At 43.5% G+C, this 22677-nt stretch overlaps 1 protein-coding gene across 1 annotated transcript in view; it reads right to left on the reverse strand.

Annotated features, from left to right (window-relative positions):
- The window catches only part of TRPM8 (transient receptor potential cation channel subfamily M member 8), a gene marked incomplete at its 3' end in the record, with an annotated part of 276625 nt that overhangs the window by 17799 nt on the left and 236149 nt on the right, over positions 1 to 22677 (reverse strand). The window contains exon 19 of the mRNA XM_081341953.1: positions 5603 to 5774. Within this exon, the coding sequence (XP_081198079.1) occupies positions 5603 to 5774 (172 nt within the window). The remainder of the gene's footprint in view (positions 1 to 5602; positions 5775 to 22677) is intronic.

The raw sequence follows: 22677 nt of genomic DNA on the forward strand, positions 1-22677 counted from the left end.
AAAGTCGTCCATCGCAGCATTCGAGGGGACAATATTTGGGGAGTTTGGCGGTCCCATGTGAACAGCCCAAGGAGAGGCTTGTGGTCCGTGAATATGGTAAAGGGCCTGCCATAGAGATAATCGTGGAATTTTTTAATTCCAGCTACTATGGCCAGTGCCTCTTTATCTATTTGGGCATAGTTGCGTTCTGCCTTTGAGAGGGTTCTCGAGTAATATGCTACAGGGGCTTGTATTCCGTCTTTAAAAATATGGCTTAGGACCACTCCGATTCCGTATGGGGATGCATCGCAAGCGATGCATAGGGGTTTGTCCTCATTATAGTGAGAAATGGTGGTATTGCTCGACAGTAATTGTTTAAGTTTTGTGAAACTGTCATTGTGAGCAGCGGTCCACTGCCACGATGCTCCCTTGTCCAGCAATCTATGGAGGGGTTCTGCAATCGTCGCTTTTCCGGGCAGGAAGGCGTGATAGAAGTTCAAGAGCCCCAGGAATGCCTGGAGCTCTGTTTTATTTTGGGGTGTGGGGGCGGCCCTGATAGCTTGGATTTTCGAATTTGTAGGGTGGATGCCTTTGCAGTCTATCCTATATCCCAAAAATTCAGTAGAGGGGACCCCAATGGAGCATTTTTCCCGTTTTAGCTTTAATCCTGCTCCCCAGAACCTATTCAGAACTTCGTGCAGCCTGGCTGCCAACATACCTTCGGAATCTCCTGCGATGAGCACGTCATCGAAGTATGGGCATTCTCCGGGAATTCCTTTTAATGTTCGTTCCATGACCTCCTGGAAGATACCAGGTGCCACAGAGATTCCAAATTGGAGGCGGTTTACTCTGAACGCCCCTCGATGGGTGACTATAGATTGGGCGTCTGCTGTCTCTCTGCTGACAGGGAGCTGCAGGAATGCGTGCGCTAGGTCTAATTTTGCGAAAATGGAGCCTGAACCAATTTCTGACAGGACATCCCTGACAGCGGGAACGGGATACGCGTGGGGGTTCAGTGCGCGGTTGAGGGTGGCCTTATAATCTGCGCAGATCCTCACGTCCCCGTTTGGTTTGACAGGCGTCACTATGGGGGTCTCCCAAGTTCCGCTGTCTGTGGGTTCTAGGACTCCCAGGGCGACTAGACGATCTAATTCTCTATCAATTTTTTGCTTTAAAGCGAAGGGGACCCTTCTGGCCTTAATTCTGATTGGCCCGACCTCTGGTTTGAGTTTAAGGTCGACGGGCGGACCGGTATATCTGCCTAAGGTTCCGTCAAAAACATCTGCAAAGATTTTGCAGACGCCCTCTAATGACTGGGGTTGAATGCGGTTTGTTCCCTCTAGGCGGATGTCTAATGCTTCAAACCAGTCCAGGCCGATGAGGCTGGTCCGGGGGTGCTCGGTTATCTGGGCTAAAAGGTTCCCTCTGAATTTCTTGAATTCAATTTTTAGATTTGCCTGTCCTTTTAGAGCTATGGGAGCGCCCTGGAAATCTGCTAGCAAGACTTTGGACGGTTGCAAAGGAATGCGGTGTTTGCTTCTAGATGCTATTTTTGGAGCGTGTCCCATGATAGGATGGAGACGGAAGACCCTGAGTCGACCTCCATCTCGCAAGGGACCCCCTGAATTTTGACCCAGACCTTGACCTTAGCACGTATGAGGTGCGTGGCAGTGGGTTTGGTTTGGGAAAGTACAGACCCTACAGACCCTTGGGGATGGTGGGGAGACTTGGTCCTACCTGAGGGGATCTCGTCAAGCTCGTGGAGGGTCTCCCGGTTTTGACTGCAGCATGCGGAGCGGATGTGGCCGGTCTTCCCACAACCATGGCACTTCGCGTTCCTGAATCGGCAGGTGGCTCTTGCGTGGCCCCTGCCGCAGCTTGCGCACCTGGCCTTGTTGCCTGCAGGGGTTTTTTTTGTGCTGGGACCCACTGGTTTGTTTTGTCCGCGGTTTCCTTCACGTCTGGTGGCCATCCAATTGAATTGGGAGATGATCGCGTCTACTCCTGAGCCGGTCTCCGGGGGTCCGTGGTCTGCTTCCCAGGCTTGATGGACCGAGGCGCTGGGGTTGTCACTGAACGCCGGGGGGCCTTCGCGGTGGCTGTCCTCATAGGCCATGATCTTGAGCGTAAGCTCTGCGAGGTCCATTGTGGGCCTTGCCACAAGTTTCCTCTGGAGGCGTTCGTTCTGGAGGCCGGCGATGACCTGGTCCCTGATGCGGTCCTCCAGGTCCGGGAAATGGCATTTTCGGGCGGCGTGCCGGACCCTGGCGATGAATGCGGTGGAAGGTTCACCCGGTTGCTGGCGTCGGCGGGCGAAGTGGAGTCGCCAGTACAGCTCTGATCACCTGGGCATGAAATGTTTGCTGAGGCGATCCGTCAGCTCAGCGTATGGCACTGTGGCGATCGGGTCCGGGCTGCAGAGTCCCACGGCGATATCATACACGGCCGGCCCGCTGAGGCATAAGAGCGTGGCGGCCTTGTGGCGGTCCTCGGTGATTTTATTCACGACGAGGTACCCCTCAACCTGGCCCCAATGCGACTCCCAGCCTTCAGGGTGGTGGACGTCGAACTCTCTAATATGCCCGAGATTTGCCATGTTGGATAGCAGTACTGTGGCGCGTAGAAGGTTGTCCTGCCCTCAGCCAGTGACTTAGCCAGTGACTTCAGCAGTATCGGGTGGCCGGGACGGAGTTCCTTCTTGGCCGTGACTTCAGCTCAATTGTACCGTGATCCCACCTTCGTCGCCAGGTGCAATATCTCGGGCAGTGATGAGAGAGACGGTGGCTTCAGTTCAAACGGTTTATTTAGCTCAGCCCGGACAACGTGAACAGTACAACGAGCCTTTATATAGACAACGGTCAAACTTGTCAACAAATCAGGGACGGGTGTTTTCCCGCCGAGGGGTCATGCCCAATGATCAGCTGGCAGCTTTTGACATTCCCCTAGTGATAGCGCATGTGCCGCTGAGCCGGGGAAACCCATCAGCTGGCTGGCGCTTCAGCTGGGAACCCATGTAACCTAGCCGGCGTTCTGACAGCTAGCGGCTGTCAGTCGGCTTGTGGTTCTGCGCCTGCGTGGCTTTTGACAGCTCGCGGCTGCTGTTTACGCACGTGCAGCCTTTGACAGCTGTCAGTGTCAACGGCAGGGTGCGCCTGCGTGTTGGGATCGGCGGCCTTATGACAGCTGTCAGTGCGGCCACATGGAGCGGCCTTTCACAGCTGTCATTTCTGCGAGGAATACAGTACAGAGTGAATGTAAATTAATCAGAAAGAGTGAAGGAAAAGGAGTTTTTATTCCACTTTTCCTTAGTCTATTCATAATGTCTGCTCGCTTACACCTTCTCCGCCTTTGTCATCTCCTCCTTTTGTTTTTGTTTTTCCATTGTACAGAGAAGGCTGCCACTTCCTGAATGAGAATCTCCTTTGCATTTATAAAGATGGGGGGGTGGGGGTGGGCAAAGGTGTAGTCACAGAAAGCTGCCCTTAAAAAAATGTTGCTTGATGCTTATCAGTTGGTCTCTTGAGTATGAAATCCAAAGTGAATGACAGAGAATAATAAAAAACAACAAAACTATCAGAGAGCACTTCACTGAGGCTGCTGTCGGCAGTGCCATCTTGTCTGCAAGATGTCTGCAAGATGAATCCTGATTTCTGCAAGAAACTGTCAGATCTGCCATCTTCAGCTGGCACCTCACTGGCATCTGCCATCAAACCCTAGATGGAGGGGGAGCATGGGGTAAACAAATGGGCAATAAACATGTATGGGGATGTGGACAATTCCAAACATCTCAGTGCTTCTTTTTTTTCTTTTTTTTTATTAAAGAGTTTTACAAAAACAAAGCTTTACAATATATCCCCAAATCCCCCCCCACCCCAAACCCGCCCACTTCCCCCCCTACTTCCCAGAGCTAAATACAGGATTATAGTTACAATAATCATATTCTAAATAAAAATTATGCATAATATACAATTAACCAAATTCATAATGTGCTTTAAATCCCCTTTAACATAACTACAAACAAAGTACCAATAACAATATCCCACTAAAATCTACTCATAAGCTAAATGGAACTTTTTAGTCCCATATTTGTTCTGAATATAATTTATCCATCTCCTCCAAACTGAAATATATCTTTCCTGTGAATGATCTTTCAAATAAGCAGAAATCTTAGCCATTTCTGCAAGATTCGAAACTTTAAACACCCATTCTTCTATAGTAGGCAAACTATCCTTCTTCCAATATTGTCCCACCAGTAACCGTGCTGCTGTTATCATATTCAACATCAAATTAGTTTCTTTAACATCACAATCTACAACAATACCCAATAAAAACAACTGCGGAGAAAACTTTATCTTTGTCTTAAAAATCTTTTGAATGTTCCACCAAATTTTGATCCAAAAAGCTTTTATATTTCTACAAGTCCACCACATGTGAAAATAGGTAGCTTCTAAACTACCACATCTCCAACATTTAGACTGTAAATATCTCAGTGCTTCTTAAAACATCTTTGTAGCACTTCATTGACTGAAGATGATGAGAAGAGGGGTGGGACGCAGGGAAGAATTCGTAACTTCTTCATGAGGGAAAACTTAGTTCTAGCCTGACTTTGCTGCAACTAGTATCCTTTAGTAAAACAACCTATCACTTCAACCAAATGGAACTGATGGTCTTTCTTTCCTAGAGGACCTACCTGGGGCAGGTCTATCAATCAGAAGAGGAGAGTTTGGTTTTTTGGGGAAATTTTACTTATCCTCTAACTTAAACAGTGTTACTTTAATCTCTTGTTAACTTTCCAAGAAGAAAATTATGGAGTGCCTGCCAATGCTCTTTCTTAACCATGTCCATATTAACTAGGTATAGCTTTAGGCAATCAAGATCAAGAGCATATGCCCTTGCAGGTGTTCTGGTTTAGAAGTGCTTCAGCTGCTAAACCTGTCTTCAGTTGGGGGAAGGCAGAAGGCAATGAATCTCCTTTGTGCAGAGTATCCTTTTCTCAATCCTGTATCATTTGCAGCTCCATGCTCTAGCTCCAGGATTATTCTCCAGCATTCCTTTTTTCCTCTTGAGCACAACTGTCACAACTATTTGGACAACTTTGCTTTGGCCACTCCATAATTTTCCTAATGATGGAAGTGACAAGGTATTTGAATCTCTTCACTCAGAACAAAGAAAGGTGCTTGTGCAGGACAAAAAAGAACAGCAGCATTCTGAGCACTAACTTGAATTTTTTCTTCCTCTTTCTGTTTTGTTATGGAGCAACTTATTCATTAACAACAGACATAGTGACTAGGAATGATAAAAAACTTTTATCAGTAGAAGTCTCATAAAAAGGAAACACAAGCAGTCCAATAGAGTTATTCGGCATATTTTTCTGTCAATAACACTAGCATCTAAATCCAGCATAGAAAGACCTTTCTGAATTATACATTTTCATTTTCATTCTAACTTTCTATAATTCAAAACTAACACCAAGCATAATCAGAATTTTTCAGAGAGAAATAAAATGAACCCTCAGTTCTACCCCTCCCCCATCAAGCAAACCACAATGACAAAAGGAAATATAAATGTATCTGTTTCCCAACTACACCAACCCTTTACTGTAGTACTATAGTTCAATAGATACCATCAATATCAGAAGGATAATGGCCAAACATTGCAAGGTAAGGCTCATAGATGACTGATCGGAATATCCATTCCCAACGCTGTTCATTTTTTCGTAGGATCCCTTGTCTGGCTACACCAAAAGCCACCATCCATACCGCAAAGAGGAACAAGAAGAAAAAGACATCTATCAGCTGCAAAAGGAAATATTTAAAATATAAACAGAAATATTATGACATCTTTGCTAAAAGTCTCAAAATTGTCAAAAGTGGACAAGTACACTTCTTTACAAAGTCAATATTTATACTCTGGAATCAATCTGGAAATGGACTTAATACAGGTAGTCATCGACTTATGACCACAATTGGAACTGGAATTTCGGTCACTAAGTGATGTGGTTGTTGAATGGGCTGTGCCCAATTTTATGATCTTTTTGCTACAGTTGTTAAGCAAATCATACATCTGCTAAGCAAATCTGGCTTCCCCCCCATTTACTTTACTTGTTGGAAGCTCCCCAAAAGTTACAAATGGCAATCAAATGACCCCGAGATGCTGCAAACATCAGAAAAAAAGGGCAGTTGCCAGTGCCCAATTTTGATCATGTGACCATGGGGATACTGTGGTGGTAAGTGCAAGAACCAGTCACAAATCAATTTTTTCAGTACTGCCATAACTTTGAACAACCTTATAAGCTACCTATAAGCTACCTATAAGCTATACAACAAGAATGTGTTTTAAAATAATTTGAATTTTCTAAACACAAGTTTAGAAAATAGAGAACAGCTGTGGAACACTTGATAAGACAATATGATATTTCAGATTTATGCAATTTATTAGCAGCCAGGCTTTCTCCCAAGAACACATGAATACCACAGACTAGGTATTCTCAGCAGTAATTAAAATTGGTCACTTTAGTAAGATCCATTCTTCTAGAAGACGACAACAGTTGTTATGGGCACGCAATGATTCAGAATGATCTGAAACTTGGGATTTTATTCAGAATGCATAAACACTGAAACCAGAGCATATCAGGAAAATTCACTATAGTTTTCTTTTAGACAAGATGGGATAGATGGTTCTAATTTCCTTTGTCCTTGATTCAAAATCCTTCAGGAACTCTGTTTTTCATACATACAGTAGTAGCCAAAATTGTGGAAACCTTTTGGGAAAAGTGTACAGTAGAAATGCCACCCTTGATTAAGTTTCCACCAATTTATCTTCTAATTTTTTTATAACTGTAGACTTAATAATACTATTTTATATCGCTTTCTAGGCAACCAGACAACTCTTTGCACCATTACTTTAATTTTATTATGTTTTACAAGCTCTAAATGAAAGAACACAAAAAAACCAACCAACTTGATAGCGATCACATAACACACTGACAAATGTCCTCCTCTCAGCTTCAATACATGACATCAATAACTGAATCCTATTGTGATATGATTGGCTCATTGCCAAAACAAGATGACACCTCATGTTCATTGGCTACAATCAGATGAAAGAAAGCTACCTGATATCAACCTAAGCAAGTTGTGCTTCCTTTTTCTGGTTATTTGGTTATAACTTTTCATAGAATACAGTACAGATAATTGAACAATCTTTGTTGCAGGTTTCCACAATTTTGGCCACTACTGTATAATTAAAAATATAGTTTCTAATAAGTGCTTTATTTTCTTCTATGTTGATAAGACCTAAACTTGAATATTGCATCTCCTTCTGGTACAATGTTTAAAGAAAAATTCAGAAAACTGGAAGCATGATCTGGGGAGCACAACCTAAAATGGAAATGTTTAGTTTTGAGAAAAGACAACTAAAGGAGGGAATATCAAGCACTGTTCAAAAAGGAAGCTCTCTGACTGCAGAACATTGGATCATTAAATATTAATGAAGATTTTCTAACAGTAAGAAAATGGAATGAAGCATTTAGATAGTGATGTGAACACTGGATATGTTTGAAATGAGAGACTGGGATGTTTTAATTTGCATTCATGCATGGACAAGGATTTAAATTACTTAATAGCTTAAATTACTACTTCCAACTCTATTATTTGCTGCATATTAATATCAACACTGAAAATATTTTTTCAAATATGTTTATTATTGCACACTACATAGACAGAGCATGCTACAATAGAGAAAAGAGATGGAGACCTCTGCTTTCAAATCAAATGATACTATTATTATACAGTGCATTCAGAAAGTATTCAGACCTCCTTCACTTTTGTCAATTTTGTTATGTTACAGCTGGATTCTACAATTATTGAAATTCATTTTTTATTAATCTACACTCAGTACTCAGACAAAGTGTATACTACACTCAGTATGACAAAGTGAAAACAGAATTTTAGAAATGTCTATAAATTTATTAAAAAGAAAAAACTGAAATATCATATTGGCATAAGTATTCAGACCCTTCACTCAGTACTTTGTTGAAGCACCTTTGGCAGCAATTACAGCCTCGAATCATTTTGGGTATGACGCAGCAAGCTTGGTACACTTGGACTGGGAAATTTTCTGCCAATCTTCCTTGCACTCTAGGACCTTCACAGAGTCACTCCTGTGTTGTCTTGGCTGTGTGCTTAGGATCGTTGTCATGTTGGAAAGCGAACCTTTGGCCCAGTCAAAGGTCCTGACCACTGTGGAACAGGTTTTCATTGAGGACATCCTTGTACTTTTCTCATTCAGCTTTCCCTCAATCTTGATCAGTCTTCCTGTCCCTGCTGCTGAAAAACACCCCAACAGGATGATGCTGCCACTACTATGTTTGACTGTTGAGATGATATTGGGCAGGTGATGAGTGGTGCCTTGTTTCCTCCAGACATAAGGTTTAGAAATAATAATAATAATAATAATAATAATAATAATAATAATAATAATAATAATAATAATAATAATAATAATAATAATAAGAAGAAGAAGAAGAAGAAGAAGAAGAAGAAGAAGAAGAAGAAGAAGTAGTAGTTGGAAGGGACCTTGGAGGTCATCTAGTCCAACCCCCTGCTAAGACAGGAAACCCTATACCATTTCAGACAAATGGATGGTCAGTCTCTTCTTAAAAACTTCCAGTGTTGGAGCATTCACCACTTCTGGAGGCAGTTTGTTCCACTGGTTAGTTGTTCTAACTGTCAGGAAGTTTCTCCTTAGTTCTAGGTTGCTTCTCTCCTTGACTAGTTTCCATCCATTGCTTTTTGTCCTGCTTTCAGGTGCTTTGGAGAATAGCTTTGTGGCAGCCCCTGAGATATTGGAACACTGCTATCATGTCACCCCTCACCCTTCTCTTCATTAAACTACACATACCCAATTCCGGCAACCGTTCCCTATATGTTTTAGCCTCCAGTCCCCCGATCATCTTTGTTGCTCTTCTCTGTACTCTTTCTAGAGTCTCAACATCTTTTTTACATCGTGGTGACCAAAACTGGATGCAGTATTCCAGGTGTGGCCTTACCAAGGCATTGTAAAGTGGTATTAGTACTTCACGTGATCTTGATTCTATCCCTCTGTTAATGCAGCCTAGCACTGTCTTGGCTTTTTTGGCAGCTGCAGCACACTGCTGGCTCATATTTAAGTGATTGTCCAGTAGGACTCCGAGATCTCTCTCACAGTTACTACTATCGAGCAAGGTACCACCTATACTATACCTGTGCATTTGATTTTCCTACCTAAATGCAGAACCTTACTTTTTTCACAATTGAATTTCATTTTGTTAGATAGTGCCCAGTGTTTGAGTCTGTCCAGATCCTCCTGTATCTTAAGCCTATCTTCTGGAGTATTGGCTATTCTTGCCAGCTTGGTGTCATCTGCAAATTTGATGAGTTCCCCATCTATCCCCTCATCCAAATCGTTGATGATGTTGAAGAGCAGTGGGCCCAGAACAGAGCCCTGGGGCACCCCACTACACACTTCCTTCCATGTAGATGCAGTTCCATTGAGGACCACACGCTGAGTACAGCCTGTCAGCCAGCTACGAATCCATCTGGTGGTGATGCTATCTAACCCACATTTTTCTATCTTATCAAGTAGTAGGTTGTGATCTACTTTATCAAATGCCTTACTGAAATCCAAGTAAATTATATCTACAGCATTCCTCTGGTCCACTAGTTTTGTCACTTGGTCAAAGAATGCAATAAGGTTTGTCTGGCACGATCTGTTTTTGACAAACCCATGTTGGCTTTTAGTGATAACTTTGTTCGCATCAAGGTGTTCGCTGATTTGTTGTTTGATTATCTTTTCCAGAATCTTCCCAGTTATTGAGGTCAGGCTGATCGGTCTGTAGTTTCCTGGATCTATTTTTTCCCTTTTTTGAAGATAGGAACTACATCAGCTCTCTTCCAGTCCTCTGGTAGTTCCCCAGTGCTCCAGGATCTTTGAAAAATATAGTTCAGTGGTTCTGAGATCACGTCTGCCAGTTCCTTGAGAACCTTGGGGTGTAATCCATCTGGTCCCGGTGATTTGAACTCATCTAGGCTGGACAGGTGCTCACTTACCATTTTCTTACCTATCTTAACTTGCGTTTCTATTCTGTTTTTTATGGCACTGGTTTTGGTAGGTTGGACTGTTTTTTCCCTTTGTGTAAAGACAGATGCAAAAAACGAGTTAAATAGTTCTGCTTTCTCCCTGTTGCTTGTCACCTTCTTGCCACTTTCCCCCACTAATGAACCAATCATTTCCTTCACTTTTTTCTTGTTTCTTATATGTTGAAAGAAGCTTTTTTTGTTATTTTTGACTTTGGTCGCAAGCCTTAGTTCATTTTGACCCTTAGCTTCCCTCACTTCATCTTTGCAGGCACGGGCTGTTTGCTGATATTCTGCCTTAGTTATGTGCCCCTCTTTCCACTTCTTATACTTGTCCTTTTTATCTTTCAGTATATCAGAGAGTTCTTTATGCAGCCATGCTGGTTTCTTTTGAAAGCTGTTATTTTTCTTCTTTGTTGGTATTGTGCTAGACTGGGCTTTTATTATGTCACTTTTCAAAATTTCCCAAGCTTCTTGAGTTGTTTTCCCCTTTAGGATTCTCATCCATGGAATTCTTCCCAAGGTCTCTCTAAGTTTATTGAAATTAGCTCTTTTAAAGTCCAAGACTCTAGTTTGGTTGTATTCTATTGCTTGTGCTTCCATAATGTTGAATTCCAATATTGCATGATCACTTCCCCCCAAGGTTCCTGTGGCTTTGACACTTTCTATCATTTCATCTCTGTTAGTGAGAATTAAATCCAATATGGCTAATCCCCTAGTTCCCTTCTCTACTTTTTGGGAGAGAAAGTTGTCTCCTAGGTTTGTCAGGAATCTGTTAGATCTTCCACTTGGTGCAGAATTTGTCTCCCAGTTGATATCAGGGTAATTAAAGTCCCCCATTAATATTGTGATGCGCTTCCTACATACCTTAGTTAACTGACTAGCAAAAAGTTCATCTATTTCCTCTGTTTGGTTGGGCGGCCTATAGTATACACCTATGGCAATGTCATTTTCCCCTTTTATACGTATTGACCCAAATACATTCAAGTTTACAGTTTTCATCATTGTTGTGCTCTATTTCTGTAGAGATAAAGTTATTTCTTATATATAGAGCAACTCCACCTCCTCTTTTGTTTAGTCTATTTCTTTTAAATAATTTAAATCCCTCTAGCTGTGTGTTCCATTTGTGGGTTTCGTCCCACCATGTTTCTGTAATGGCAACAATATCATATCCGCTCTCATTTACCTGAATTTCTACTTCACCCTGCTTACTGTTCATACTCTGCGCATTGGTGTACAGACATTTGAGTCCTTTATGACTGACCCTGTGTTTACTTGCAACATAACTTGTGTGGTGCCTAAGTTCCCCTATTTTCTTAGATTGCCGGGGACAGTGATGTTCTGTATCAATTAACTCACTGTCCCCGTTGTTTAGTTTAAATATTCCTTCAGAAAAGCTGTGAATTTATTGCCAAGTAACTCAGTCCCTTTCTTGGATGGATGCAGACCATCTCTTTTGTACATTTTTTCATTGGACCAGCTACAGACATCGTGACTAATATAACCAAAGCCTTCTCCTTTACACCACTCCTTTAGCCACATATTAAATTCTGCTATACACTGGCCTTTTCCATTTTGCTCCTTATACACTGGTAAGACCTCTGAAAAAGTGAGCCTACAGAACTGTTGTGGCCAAACAGTTCAATCTTGGTTTCATCAGAGCAGAGAACCTTGTTCCCCACAGTCTGGGAATCCTTCAGGTGTTTTTTGAAACTCCAAGCAGGTTTTCATGTATTTTGCACTGTCTGGCTTCTGTCTAGTCCAGGGGTCTTGAAACATGGCCCTTTTATAACTTGTGGACTTCAACTCCCAGAATTCCTCAGCCAGCGTGTCTGGCTAAGGAATTCTGGGAGTTGAAGTCCACAAGTCATAAAAGGGGCAAGTTTCAAGACCCCTGGTCTAGCCACTCTGCCATAAAGTCCAGATTGGTGGAGGAACTCTGTCCTATCTCCACACAGGATCTCTGGAGCTCAGTCAGTGACCATTGGATTCTTGGTCACCTCTCTTACTAAGGCCCTTGTCCCCCAATTGCTTAGTTGACCAGGTGACCAGCTCTTAGAAGAGTTCTGGTTGTGACAAACTTCTTCCATTTGAGAATTATGGAGACCACTGTGCTCTTCAGTGCAGCACATTCAATTGTAGCCTTCCCCAGATGTGTGCCTTGCAATAATCCTGTCTCTGAGGTCTGCAGGCAGTTCCTTTGACCTCATGGCTTTTGCTCTGCTAAAATATTCATTAAGCTGTGAGGACTTCTATAGAAAGGTGTGTGACTTTCCAAATCATGTCCAATCAATTTAATTTACCAATCAAGGTGTAGAAACATGTCAGCACTGATCAAAAGAAATGCAAGGCAACTGAGCTAAATTTCAGGAGTTGTTGCAAAGGGTCTGAATATTTATGCCAAAGTGATATTTTAGTTTTTTCTTTTTAATAAATTTACATTTCTAAAATTGACAAAAGTGAAGGGGCTCTGAATACTTTCTGAATGCACAGTATATACCCTCACTAGGAGTTGACAGTAAATCATAACGTTCATATAGCTTAACTCTGCTTCAAGTTAGGATTTAATCTATAATGTATGATATCCATATACCATCTCATAAGCCAAAAATATTTTAAAATTTACTTTTGAATCTAATACTTTTAAGTATTTTGGAATTAATATATTTTTAAGAGAGCATCTAGTAATACTTCGAGAAAACAGTGTTATCTTTTACAAAGAACACATGGCTAGGGTACAAATAAAAAATAAATTTCCCCACCCCACATTTGGTCAGCAATTTTTAGTTAGTGGATCTTCTGCAGGGGTAGGCAACCTTGGCTCTTTTATGACTGGTGGATTTCAATTCCCAGAATTCCTGAGCAAAGAAAGTAGCTTTAATTTTAACAAATATTTTAATAAAAATATTTTAATATTTTTAATGTTAAAGTGAAGAAGGATTCAAAGGATTATTTCATTTTTGTAAGAGGAAACAATAATATGGCTATGCATTGGTTTCATTTCCTGTATCAATTGAAACCTATGCTGTTACTTTATTCTACCTTCTCCTAAAATTTGATTCAAAGTATGTATAGAATAAAACAGAACAGAACAGAATTTTTTATTGGCCAAGTGTGGTTGGACACACAAGAAATTTTTCTCTGCTGTATAAGCTCTCAGTGTACATAAAAGCAATAAGTGATATATCATGATCATAGTGATCATAAAAATACATTAATCATAAATCATAAGATATAACACTTAGTGACAGTCATAGGATACTAAATAAGCAAACAACATAAATCATACTAGGATACTACATAAAACAATATAAATCATAAGATACAAGCAACAAAGTTAGAGTCATAAGGAGATAAGTAATAGGAAAGATTAGAAGAATAATAGTAATACAGCCTTACTAGATAGTTTGACAATGATGTCAGAATTAGTTGTTTAGCAGAGTGATGGCATGGGGGAAAAAACTGCCCTTGTGTCTAGTTCAGGGCTTTTCAACCAGTGGTATGGGTACCACCTGTGTTACAGTAAGGCATTTGATAAAGTAGATCACAACCTACTAGTTGATAAGATAGAAAAATGTGGGTTAGACAGCATCACCACCAGATGGATTCGTAGCTGGCTGACAGGCCGTACTCAGTGTGTGGTCCTCAATGGAACTGCATCTACATGGAAGGAAGTGTGTAGTGGGGTGCCCCAGGGCTCTGTTCTGGGCCCAGTGCTCTTCAACATCTTCATCAACGATTTGGATGAGGGGATAGATGGGGAACTCATCAAATTTGCAGACGACACCAAGCTGGCAGGAATAGCCAATACTCCAGAAGATAGGCTTAAGATACAGAAGGATCTGGACAGACTCGAACACTGGGCACTATCTAACAAAATGAAATTCAATGGTGAAAAAAGTAAGGCTCTACATTTAGGCAGGAAAAATCAAATGCACAGGTATAGTATAGGTGGTACCTTGCTCAATAGTAGTAACTGTGAGAGGGATCTCAGAGTCCTAGTAGACAATCACTTCAATATGAGCCAGCAGTGTGCTGAAGCTTCCAAAAAAGCCAAGACAGTGCTAGGCTGCATTAACAGAGGGATAGAATCAAGATCACGTGAAGTACTAATACCACTTTACAATGCCTTGGTAAGGCCACACCTGGAATACTGCATCCAGTTTTGGTCACCACGATGTAAAAAAGATGTTGAGACTCTAGAAAGGGTACAGAGAAGAGCAACAAAGATGATTGGGAGACTGGAGGCTGAAACATATAGGGAACGGTTGCTGGAATTGGGTATGTGTAGTTTAACGAAGAGAAGGGTGACGGGTGACATGATAGCAGTGTTCCAATATCTCAGGGGCTGCCACAAAGAAGAGGGAGTCAAGCTATTCTCCAAAGCACTTGAAAGCAGGACAAGTAGCAACGGATGAAAACTAGTCAAGGAGAGAAGCAACCTAGAATTAAGGAGAAACTTCTTGACAGTTAGAACAATTAACCAGTGGAACAACCTGCCTCCAGAAGTGGTGAATGCTCCAACACTGGACATTTTTAAGAGAAGACTGGACAGCCATTTGTCTGAAATGGTATAGGGTTTCCTGCCTAAGCAGGGGGTTGGACTAGATGACCTCCAAGGTCCCTTGCAACTTACTTACTTACTTACTATTATTATTATTATTATTATTATTATTATTATTATTATTATTATTATTATTATTATTATTATTATTATTATTATTATTATTATTACATTGGAACCTGGCAGGTGATACATGACCATCCTAGAAAAGTGGTAGTGGGGGAGGGAGGGGAATGAGCTGAACCGGTGACAGCACCGCACAAGTCTGAGCTGGAGCTGAAGGGCTGTCAGGACTCAGCGGAAGCGCCAGGATCAGCGCTTCTTTGGGGCTGTCAGGGCTCAGTGGAAATGCCAGGATCAGCGCCAGGCTCCAGCTGGAGCTCGGCGCTGATCCTGGCACTTCTGAGCCCAGTAGAAGTGCCGGTCAGCTAGAATGTTGCAGCATCCCCAGGGTCTTGTGATTTACATTCAGATGCTTGGCAACTGATTCATATCCAGGGTCCCAGGGTCATGTGAAGTGAACAAAACCTTCTGCAGCCACCCAGCAGACAGGGGGAATAAAAACCAAACACCCCACCCCACCCTGCCAATCCTCAACAGATGCAAGGTCAGTCACTCCTTCTTCTACTCTTCCAAGCTCCCTGGCAGCTGTTTTTGAAAATGTTCACACTCCAGGGGCTCAAGATGAATTTCAAAGGCTTGGAGCGAAACCTAAAGTTCAGCCGAAGAAAATTCCTTCTGCTCCTTCAAGCCCCAAGCAAACTATGCGAGATAGGGCTATGCAAGGCTACTGTGAACAAATTGGGGTTTTTGAAAAGCGTTTGCAGCAGGCAAAGGAATATGTGTCAATGGTTCAGCAATATGAGAGGAATTATGAGCATGAACCGGCCATATTGCCACACCCACAAGGAGAAGCCATATTGCCTCCTTCTTCCCCAAAGCCAAAGTCACGCCCATCATTGAGTGTCATGCAAGACGAATGGGAACCGGAGGCTCCTATGTCACATGATTATGGGCTGTCCCAAAGGCCATACAGAGCCACAGTGATGCCTGAAGCAAATGTTATAGCACCATCTACTGGTGAAGCTGCATTAAGACATGAATTGGAGCTCTCACTCTTGCAACTGTCCATGCAGGAGTCTTTGCTCAGAGATACAAGATTTCTGCCATTATCTGAGGCTCCAGCCCCTGATGGTGCTAGGATTCCTGTTACTATTGCTTCTCCTGTTAATATTGCTTCTATGCAAGCCCCTCTGCCTGGCAGAACACAGCCATATTTAACCCACATGCAATTGCCACCGGGTTCTTATATGCGAAGGCCAGTGTCATCTGCAGGTTATGCTAATGCACCAGCCCCAGCGCCAGCGCCTCCTGCTGGCCAGGGTGGAATAGCAGCTCAAAGACAGTCACAGCCAGCACCAAGACTACCGGCAGCTTCAATGCAACTGCCGCATGTCCAGGCACAGGCACAGACGCCACTGGTGCCCCCTGCAGGTTATGGTCGGATTGCACAACCTGCACAGCCAGTACCTCAATTGTATATTCCTCATCAAACACCTTCCATTGTACCACTGGCTAGTGATTCAAAACTGAAGCAGTCAGGACAGAATTACAGGGCATGGGTCAGTGAGGTTGGACTTTTGCTACGCAGAGAAGGTACTCACATGATGGTTTATAATCCTCCTGCCCAGCCATGGACTCCTGAAATATGGGACTTGGATACTAGAGCATGCACAACATTATTGATGTCAATGGACACTGAATTGCAGCTCACGTTTTCACAAGATGCAACTGCCCAACAAATTTGGACTCAGAGACATGTTATCGGCCTACATCAATTGAGTCTACATGTTTACTTTTGTCTGAGTTCCATGGTTCCAGATTAAAACCTGGTGAACATATTGGAGCACATTTGACTAAAATGAAAGGTATTAGAAAAGAACTGGGTGAAAAAGGCTATCCTCTTGATGATTTTCAAATGATCAGCATTATCATCAATTCTTTGAATCATGAGTGGAAAGATGCTATTTCCAAGATTAATCAAGTGCCTATTGCTCAACGCACAGTGGATCATGTATGCAGAATTTTAACCGAAGAAGAGGCACTTATGCAAGCTGCGCCACATTTAAGGGAACCACCTGCATCAAGAGCTTCAGCGAGGCGTGCCTTCCGTGGAAGGACCTACGTTCCAAGGATGCCAAGATGCTATATCTGCAATCGTGTGGGACATGCCACCCGGGATTGTCCCCAACGAGTTCCAGCGCCCGTCACATACCAGCCCAGAGGAACAGATTCCAGAGGAGGCAGAGGTAGAGGCGGACGACAAGGTCGTGGTCGTGGTTCCAGGTGTGATCCACAAGCTCCACTTGTCACATTGGTTGTGGCCAACGATCCACAGCCTCAACCAGAGTACGACAGACGACTTCTTTGGACTTTGGACAGCGGAGCAGCATTACATGTTACCTACAGAAAAGAGCTTTACACAGAGATGCACGAACCTGAACCTGAACTTCGTGAACTTTACTCTTTTTCCAATCATCGTGTTCAGGTCATGGGAAAAGGAACTGTTTATATTGAAGAGCTCGGTGCTCTCATTCCAAATATTTACTATGTTCCATCTGCCAGTAGTAATTTGCTTAGTCAGAGTCATTTGTCTAGGTTTTCTCATTTTCAGGTCCACCATCTTGAAAAAGCAAGTTATATAGTCAAAGACGGAGATATTGTTGCTGAAACCATGTTGATTGGTGGTGTTTATTACTTAAAACCAAAGTCTAAGCAGCAAGAGCAGGCAAGTATACAAGCTCCAAAAAGGGAGAGCACAGGCCCAGAGAGAGACGTCCCAGAGAGAGATCCTGTTGCTACTCCAAAGGTTCCTAATAATGATAAAAATACAAAAAAGACACAGGTTGCTCACAACAAGCCTGGGGTTCCTAATAAAAATGCTAATGTTGAGAATTCACTAACAGGTAAACCTTTGCATTCCAGGTGTATCCATAAGTGGCACAGAAGATTGGATCATGCCAGTTTCCGTGTCCTGAAGAAGATGCCAGAGTTCGCAAGAGGTTTGGATCTAAAGGGGTGTAAGGTGTTCTTGGACTGTGCTGTCTGCAAGAAAGCCAAATCCAAAGCAGCAGCAATTCCAAAACGCGCTACACGCCTGTCAACACGCATTTTTTATTTGGTACACACTGACATAGTTGGTCCTTTTGCACCAACACTTGGTGGTAAAAGATATTTCTTGACAATCGTTGATAATTATTCTAGATATGGATATGTATATCCTATGAAAGAAAAATCTGAGACCTTTCAGATCTTTAAAAACTTTGCTAGTCTTGTCTATACCCAATTCGAGGTCAACATTGCCAGAATCCAGAGTGATCGTGGTGCTGAATTCATGTCTCAGCGTTTCCAGGACTGGATGCGTGAGAATGGGATAGTACATCAGACATCTGCTCCTTATACTCCAGCTGAAAATGGAGCTGAAAATGGAATGATGTGCATGCATTCTCTGAAGCACGGTCCTTCGCCCTCTACAAAGGTGATTTTTACCTTGACATAAGGTACCATATCTATAGAAGCAGAGGCCTCAGAGACAGTCCAATACATAGTGGCAGAGTGTAAGATGAAGGCAGGAACAGCATACTGATCAGAATAGAATAGAATAGAATAGAATAGAATAGAATAGAATAGAATAGAATAGAATAGAATAGAATAGAATAGAATAGAATAGAATAGAATAGAATAGAATAGAATAGAATAGAATAGAATAGAATAGAATAGAATCTGGAAGGGACCTTGGAGGCCTTCTAGTCCAGCCCCCCTGCTCAAGTAGGAGAACCTATACCATTTCAGACAAGTGACTCTTCTTTAAAACCTCCAGTGATGGAGTGCCCACAATTTCTGAAGGCAAGCTGTTTCACCGGTTAATTGTCCTTACTAAGTTTTTTCTTAATTCCAGGTTGCTTCAATCTTTGGTCAGTTTCCAACTATTGTTTCTTGTCCTGCCCTCTGGTGCCTTGGAGAATAGTTTGATGCCCTCTTCTTTGTGGCAGCCCCTCAAATACTGGAATACTGCTATTATCATCATCTCCTCCTCCTTCTCCTCCTCCTCCTCCTCCTCCTCCTCCTCCTCCTCCTCCTCCTCCTCCTCCTCCTCCTTCTTCTTGGAAGGGACCTTGGAGATCATCTAATACAATCCCCTGCTCAGGCAGGAAACCCTATACCATTTCAGACAAATGGCTGTCCAATCTCTTCTTAAAGACTTCCAGTGTTGGAGCATTCACAGCTTCTTTTCTGTATACTAGCCAAACCCAAGTCCTGCGGCCGTTCTTCATATGTTTTAGTCTCCAGGCCTTCGGTTGCAGTATTCCAGGTGTGGTCTTACTAAGGTTTTATAAATCAGTTCTAATACTTTGTGTGATCTTGGTTATACAACCCAGGATTGTGTTAGTTTTTTTAGCTGCTGCTGAACACTGTTGGCTCATAGTCAAGTGATTGAACACTAGGTCTCACCTAATATGTACTTATACCTTTGATTTTTCCTGCCTACATGTAAAACTTTGCTTTTTTCCACATTAAAACTCATTTTGTTGGTTAGGGCCCATAGTTCAAGTTTGTCAAGATCTTTTTAAATCTTTAGCTTGTCTTCTGGGGTGTTGGCTATTCCTGACAGTTTAGTGTCATCTGCAAATTTGATGAGTTCCCCTTCTATTCCCTCATCTAAGTCTTATATGAAGATATTGAAGAGTACTGGGCCTAAGACGGAGCCTTGTGGTACCCCACTGCTTACTTCTCTCCAGGTGGATGTAGTTCCATTGAGGACTACTCACTGAGTAGTCAGCGAGCTTCAGATTCATCTGGTGGTGATGTTGTCTATCCCAACTTTTTCTAGCTTAATAAGCAGCAGGTTGTGGTCTACTTTCTCAAATGCCTTACTGAAATCTAAGTATACTATGTCCACTGTGTTTCGCTGGTCTACTAATTTAGTCACTTTATCAAAGAATGAAATAAGATTGGTTTCGCATGATCTGTTTTTAACAAACCCATGCTGGCTGCTAGTTATAACTTTGTTTGCTTCTAGTTGTTCACAGATCTGTTTTTTGATTATCTTTTCCAGAATCTTTTCCAGGACTTTCCCAGGTATTGATTCTCAACTAAATATGTGGCACTGAGTACAGCAACAAATGCATTAGAATATGGGTTAAATCCTGCCAGGTCCAGATGAGGGATGCCACAGAAAATCATGGAGAATAAGTAGCTAAGATACTGTGAGACTTTCAGATCCAGATAGGCAGGCACATACAATTTAGCAAGATTTCACAAAAACCAGGTTATTTAGAAAGGGTACTTACATTAGAAATTCAAAATTGCGATCAAAAACAGGCCTCTGTAGCCATGTGACCTGCACTCAGTCACTCTGTTACTTGTCTAGGCCTGTTCGGGTATGAAAAGCCAGAAGTGGTTGTTGTTGTTGTTGTTGTTGTTTTGGGGGGGTTGTGCCTGGTCACATGGCCAAACAAAATCTGGTGATTTTTGCAGCCGGCACCAACCATTTCCTGGAGCTGCGTGAAAAATCTGCTGCTTGCTGGACTTGAAGACTACAGTACTGTACTGTAGAGAGCTAGTATTTTAAAATATTCTTTTCTGTTACCGTATAGCACTGTTATGTATGGGGGTTTAAGAGATACAGTAAGCCGTGGCATAGCTGATACCACCAGGTGGCGCTTTACTGAAAACTGTTAGTTTTCGGCGGGAAACTAAGGTTTAAACTGATTGGCTGAGCATGTACCTGGCCAGGTATATAAAGGTACAGGTAACCCCTATTTTCCCAGTACAGTCTCTACCACCACTAAAGAACCACTATGCTGTACTCATTGGCCTGGCATTTTTCCTGCGTTCCAGAACCCACTACACTATAGCAGCGACGAAGGTGGGATCCTGCTTCACCTAAGAGCTGAATTCACTCGGGGACGGCATCACTTGCTGGAGGAAAGAGGCATCTTTCCCCCCCAATCAATGACCGGCTAGTCACCATGCTAGCGGTCACCTCTGAAGCAGGACTCCTGAACCGGATGCAGCAGAATGGCACAGATCGACCAGATCCGCGAATTCGACATCTGCCACCCCGAACGATGGGCCTCCCACCTGGGGTAGGTCGAGGGGTTCCTCCGGGCCAACTGGATCACAGAAGACGGCCAGAAAGCAGCGGCCCTGCTCTGCATGAGTGGCCCTGCAACCTATGATTTGGCCGTCAGCCTGTTTGCGCCAACATCGATAGAGACCATCGTGTACCGAGACCTAGCCGAGAAGCTGAATGCTCACTTCCAGCCACGAATGTCCGATCTGGCCTGGCGGGGCCAGTTCGAAATGCAGTTTCAACGGCTGGGCGAGTCGGCATCAGAATTCATCTTGGCCTTGAGAGAGGCCACACGCCTGTGCAAGTTCAGCAACCTGGACGAGAGGCTGCGCGACCGGCTCGTGTGCAGCCTATGCGACAAGCGCCTACAACAGCGACTGTTTGCAAGGCCCAACTTGACCCTCCAAGACGCTCAGGACGAGGTCTTGGCCAACAAGGCAGCCGGTGGTGCAGTACACGCGGTCCAACCCCCCTGACCCAGCAGCCCAGAGGGATCCATTCACCTGGCAAATGCTGCATACGGCGGGAGCGGTGAAGTGGATGGGGAGGCCGAAATTGACTTGGTTCACCGAAGGCCAGAGCAACCTCAGCAAAGTCGCGGCACCCAGGGGGCCCAGCAGAAGCCAGCAACCTTCCCCAAGTGTGCCGACTGCAGCGCAACCTCCCCCAAGTCTGCCGGTTGCGGCGGGAACCACGCAAGGGTGACCAGCAAGTTCCAGATGGCCACGTGTCAGGCCTGTGGGAAGACAGGCCACATCGCAGCGGTCTGCCATAACCGTTCCCGAGATGGCCTACACGAGCTCCATCCAGAGGACATGTCGCTGAAAGGTACTGGGGCCCATCAGCGCACTACCATAGACTATTTCGAAAGCTGGAGGGCCATCTGCAACACAGGGGTCCCCTAGTTGCTCATCCCCGAAATTAAACTGGACATCCATTTGCAAGGCATTCCCTGCAAAATGAAGCTTGACTCCGGCTCTGCAGTCTCAGTAATTTCACATGAGACTTTTAAACTTGTGTGTGGCTGGAACAAGCGGTGGGCCAAATTGAGGCCTTCCAGCATATCCTTAACCAATTTCCAACACGCCCCCGTAAAAATCAAAGAGGAGGCCACCCTTTCGGTGCGGTTCAAGAACTTCCAAGGGCACTTGGATATTCTCATGGTCGAGGGCCGGAGGACTAGCCTAGTTGGGTTGGACTGGTTTAAGGCCCTAGGCATAGGGATCTCAGGCATTCACAGCACCCAGGCCAACAGCATCGAAGCTGTCTGCAAAGTGTTTGCAGACGTATTTGATGACAAATTAGGCAGGTACACTGGGCCCTCCATCTCCTTTAAACTGAACCCCAATGTCCTACCCATGAGGATCAAACCCCGGAGAGTCCCCTTCGCGCTCAAACATAAGATTGACAGTGAACTAGATAAACTAGTGGAACAGGGGATTTTACAGGTAGAAGGGGGAGAGTGGGAGACTCCCATAGTTACCCCCCTCAACTCCAATGGGGAAGTGAGAATCTGCGCTGATTATAAATGCACGATAAATCGGGCCCTTAATCAGCATGCTTACCTGGTTCCAACGGTCAGCCACGTTCTTGCTTCCCTCCAAGGCAGTGCCATCTTCGCAAAGCTGGATCTCGCGCAGGCGTACCAGCAGCTTCCAGTTACTTGGGAAACGGCAGACACCCAAACAATAGTCACACACAGAGGAGCCTTCAGAGTTAACCGTTTGCAGTTCGGTGTCAGTGTAGCTCCAGGAATATTCCAGGAGGTAATGGAGCGGACTCTAAAGGGCATTCCAGGGGTATGCCCTTACTTTGATGGTGTCCTCATTGCAGGGGACACAAAAGAGGTGTTGGCTGAGAGAATGCAGGCAGTTTTAGGTAGG

Source organism: Vipera berus (genome assembly GCF_964194415.1).
Source record: "Vipera berus genome assembly, chromosome: 1".
NCBI classification, from domain to species: domain Eukaryota; kingdom Metazoa; phylum Chordata; class Lepidosauria; order Squamata; family Viperidae; genus Vipera; species Vipera berus.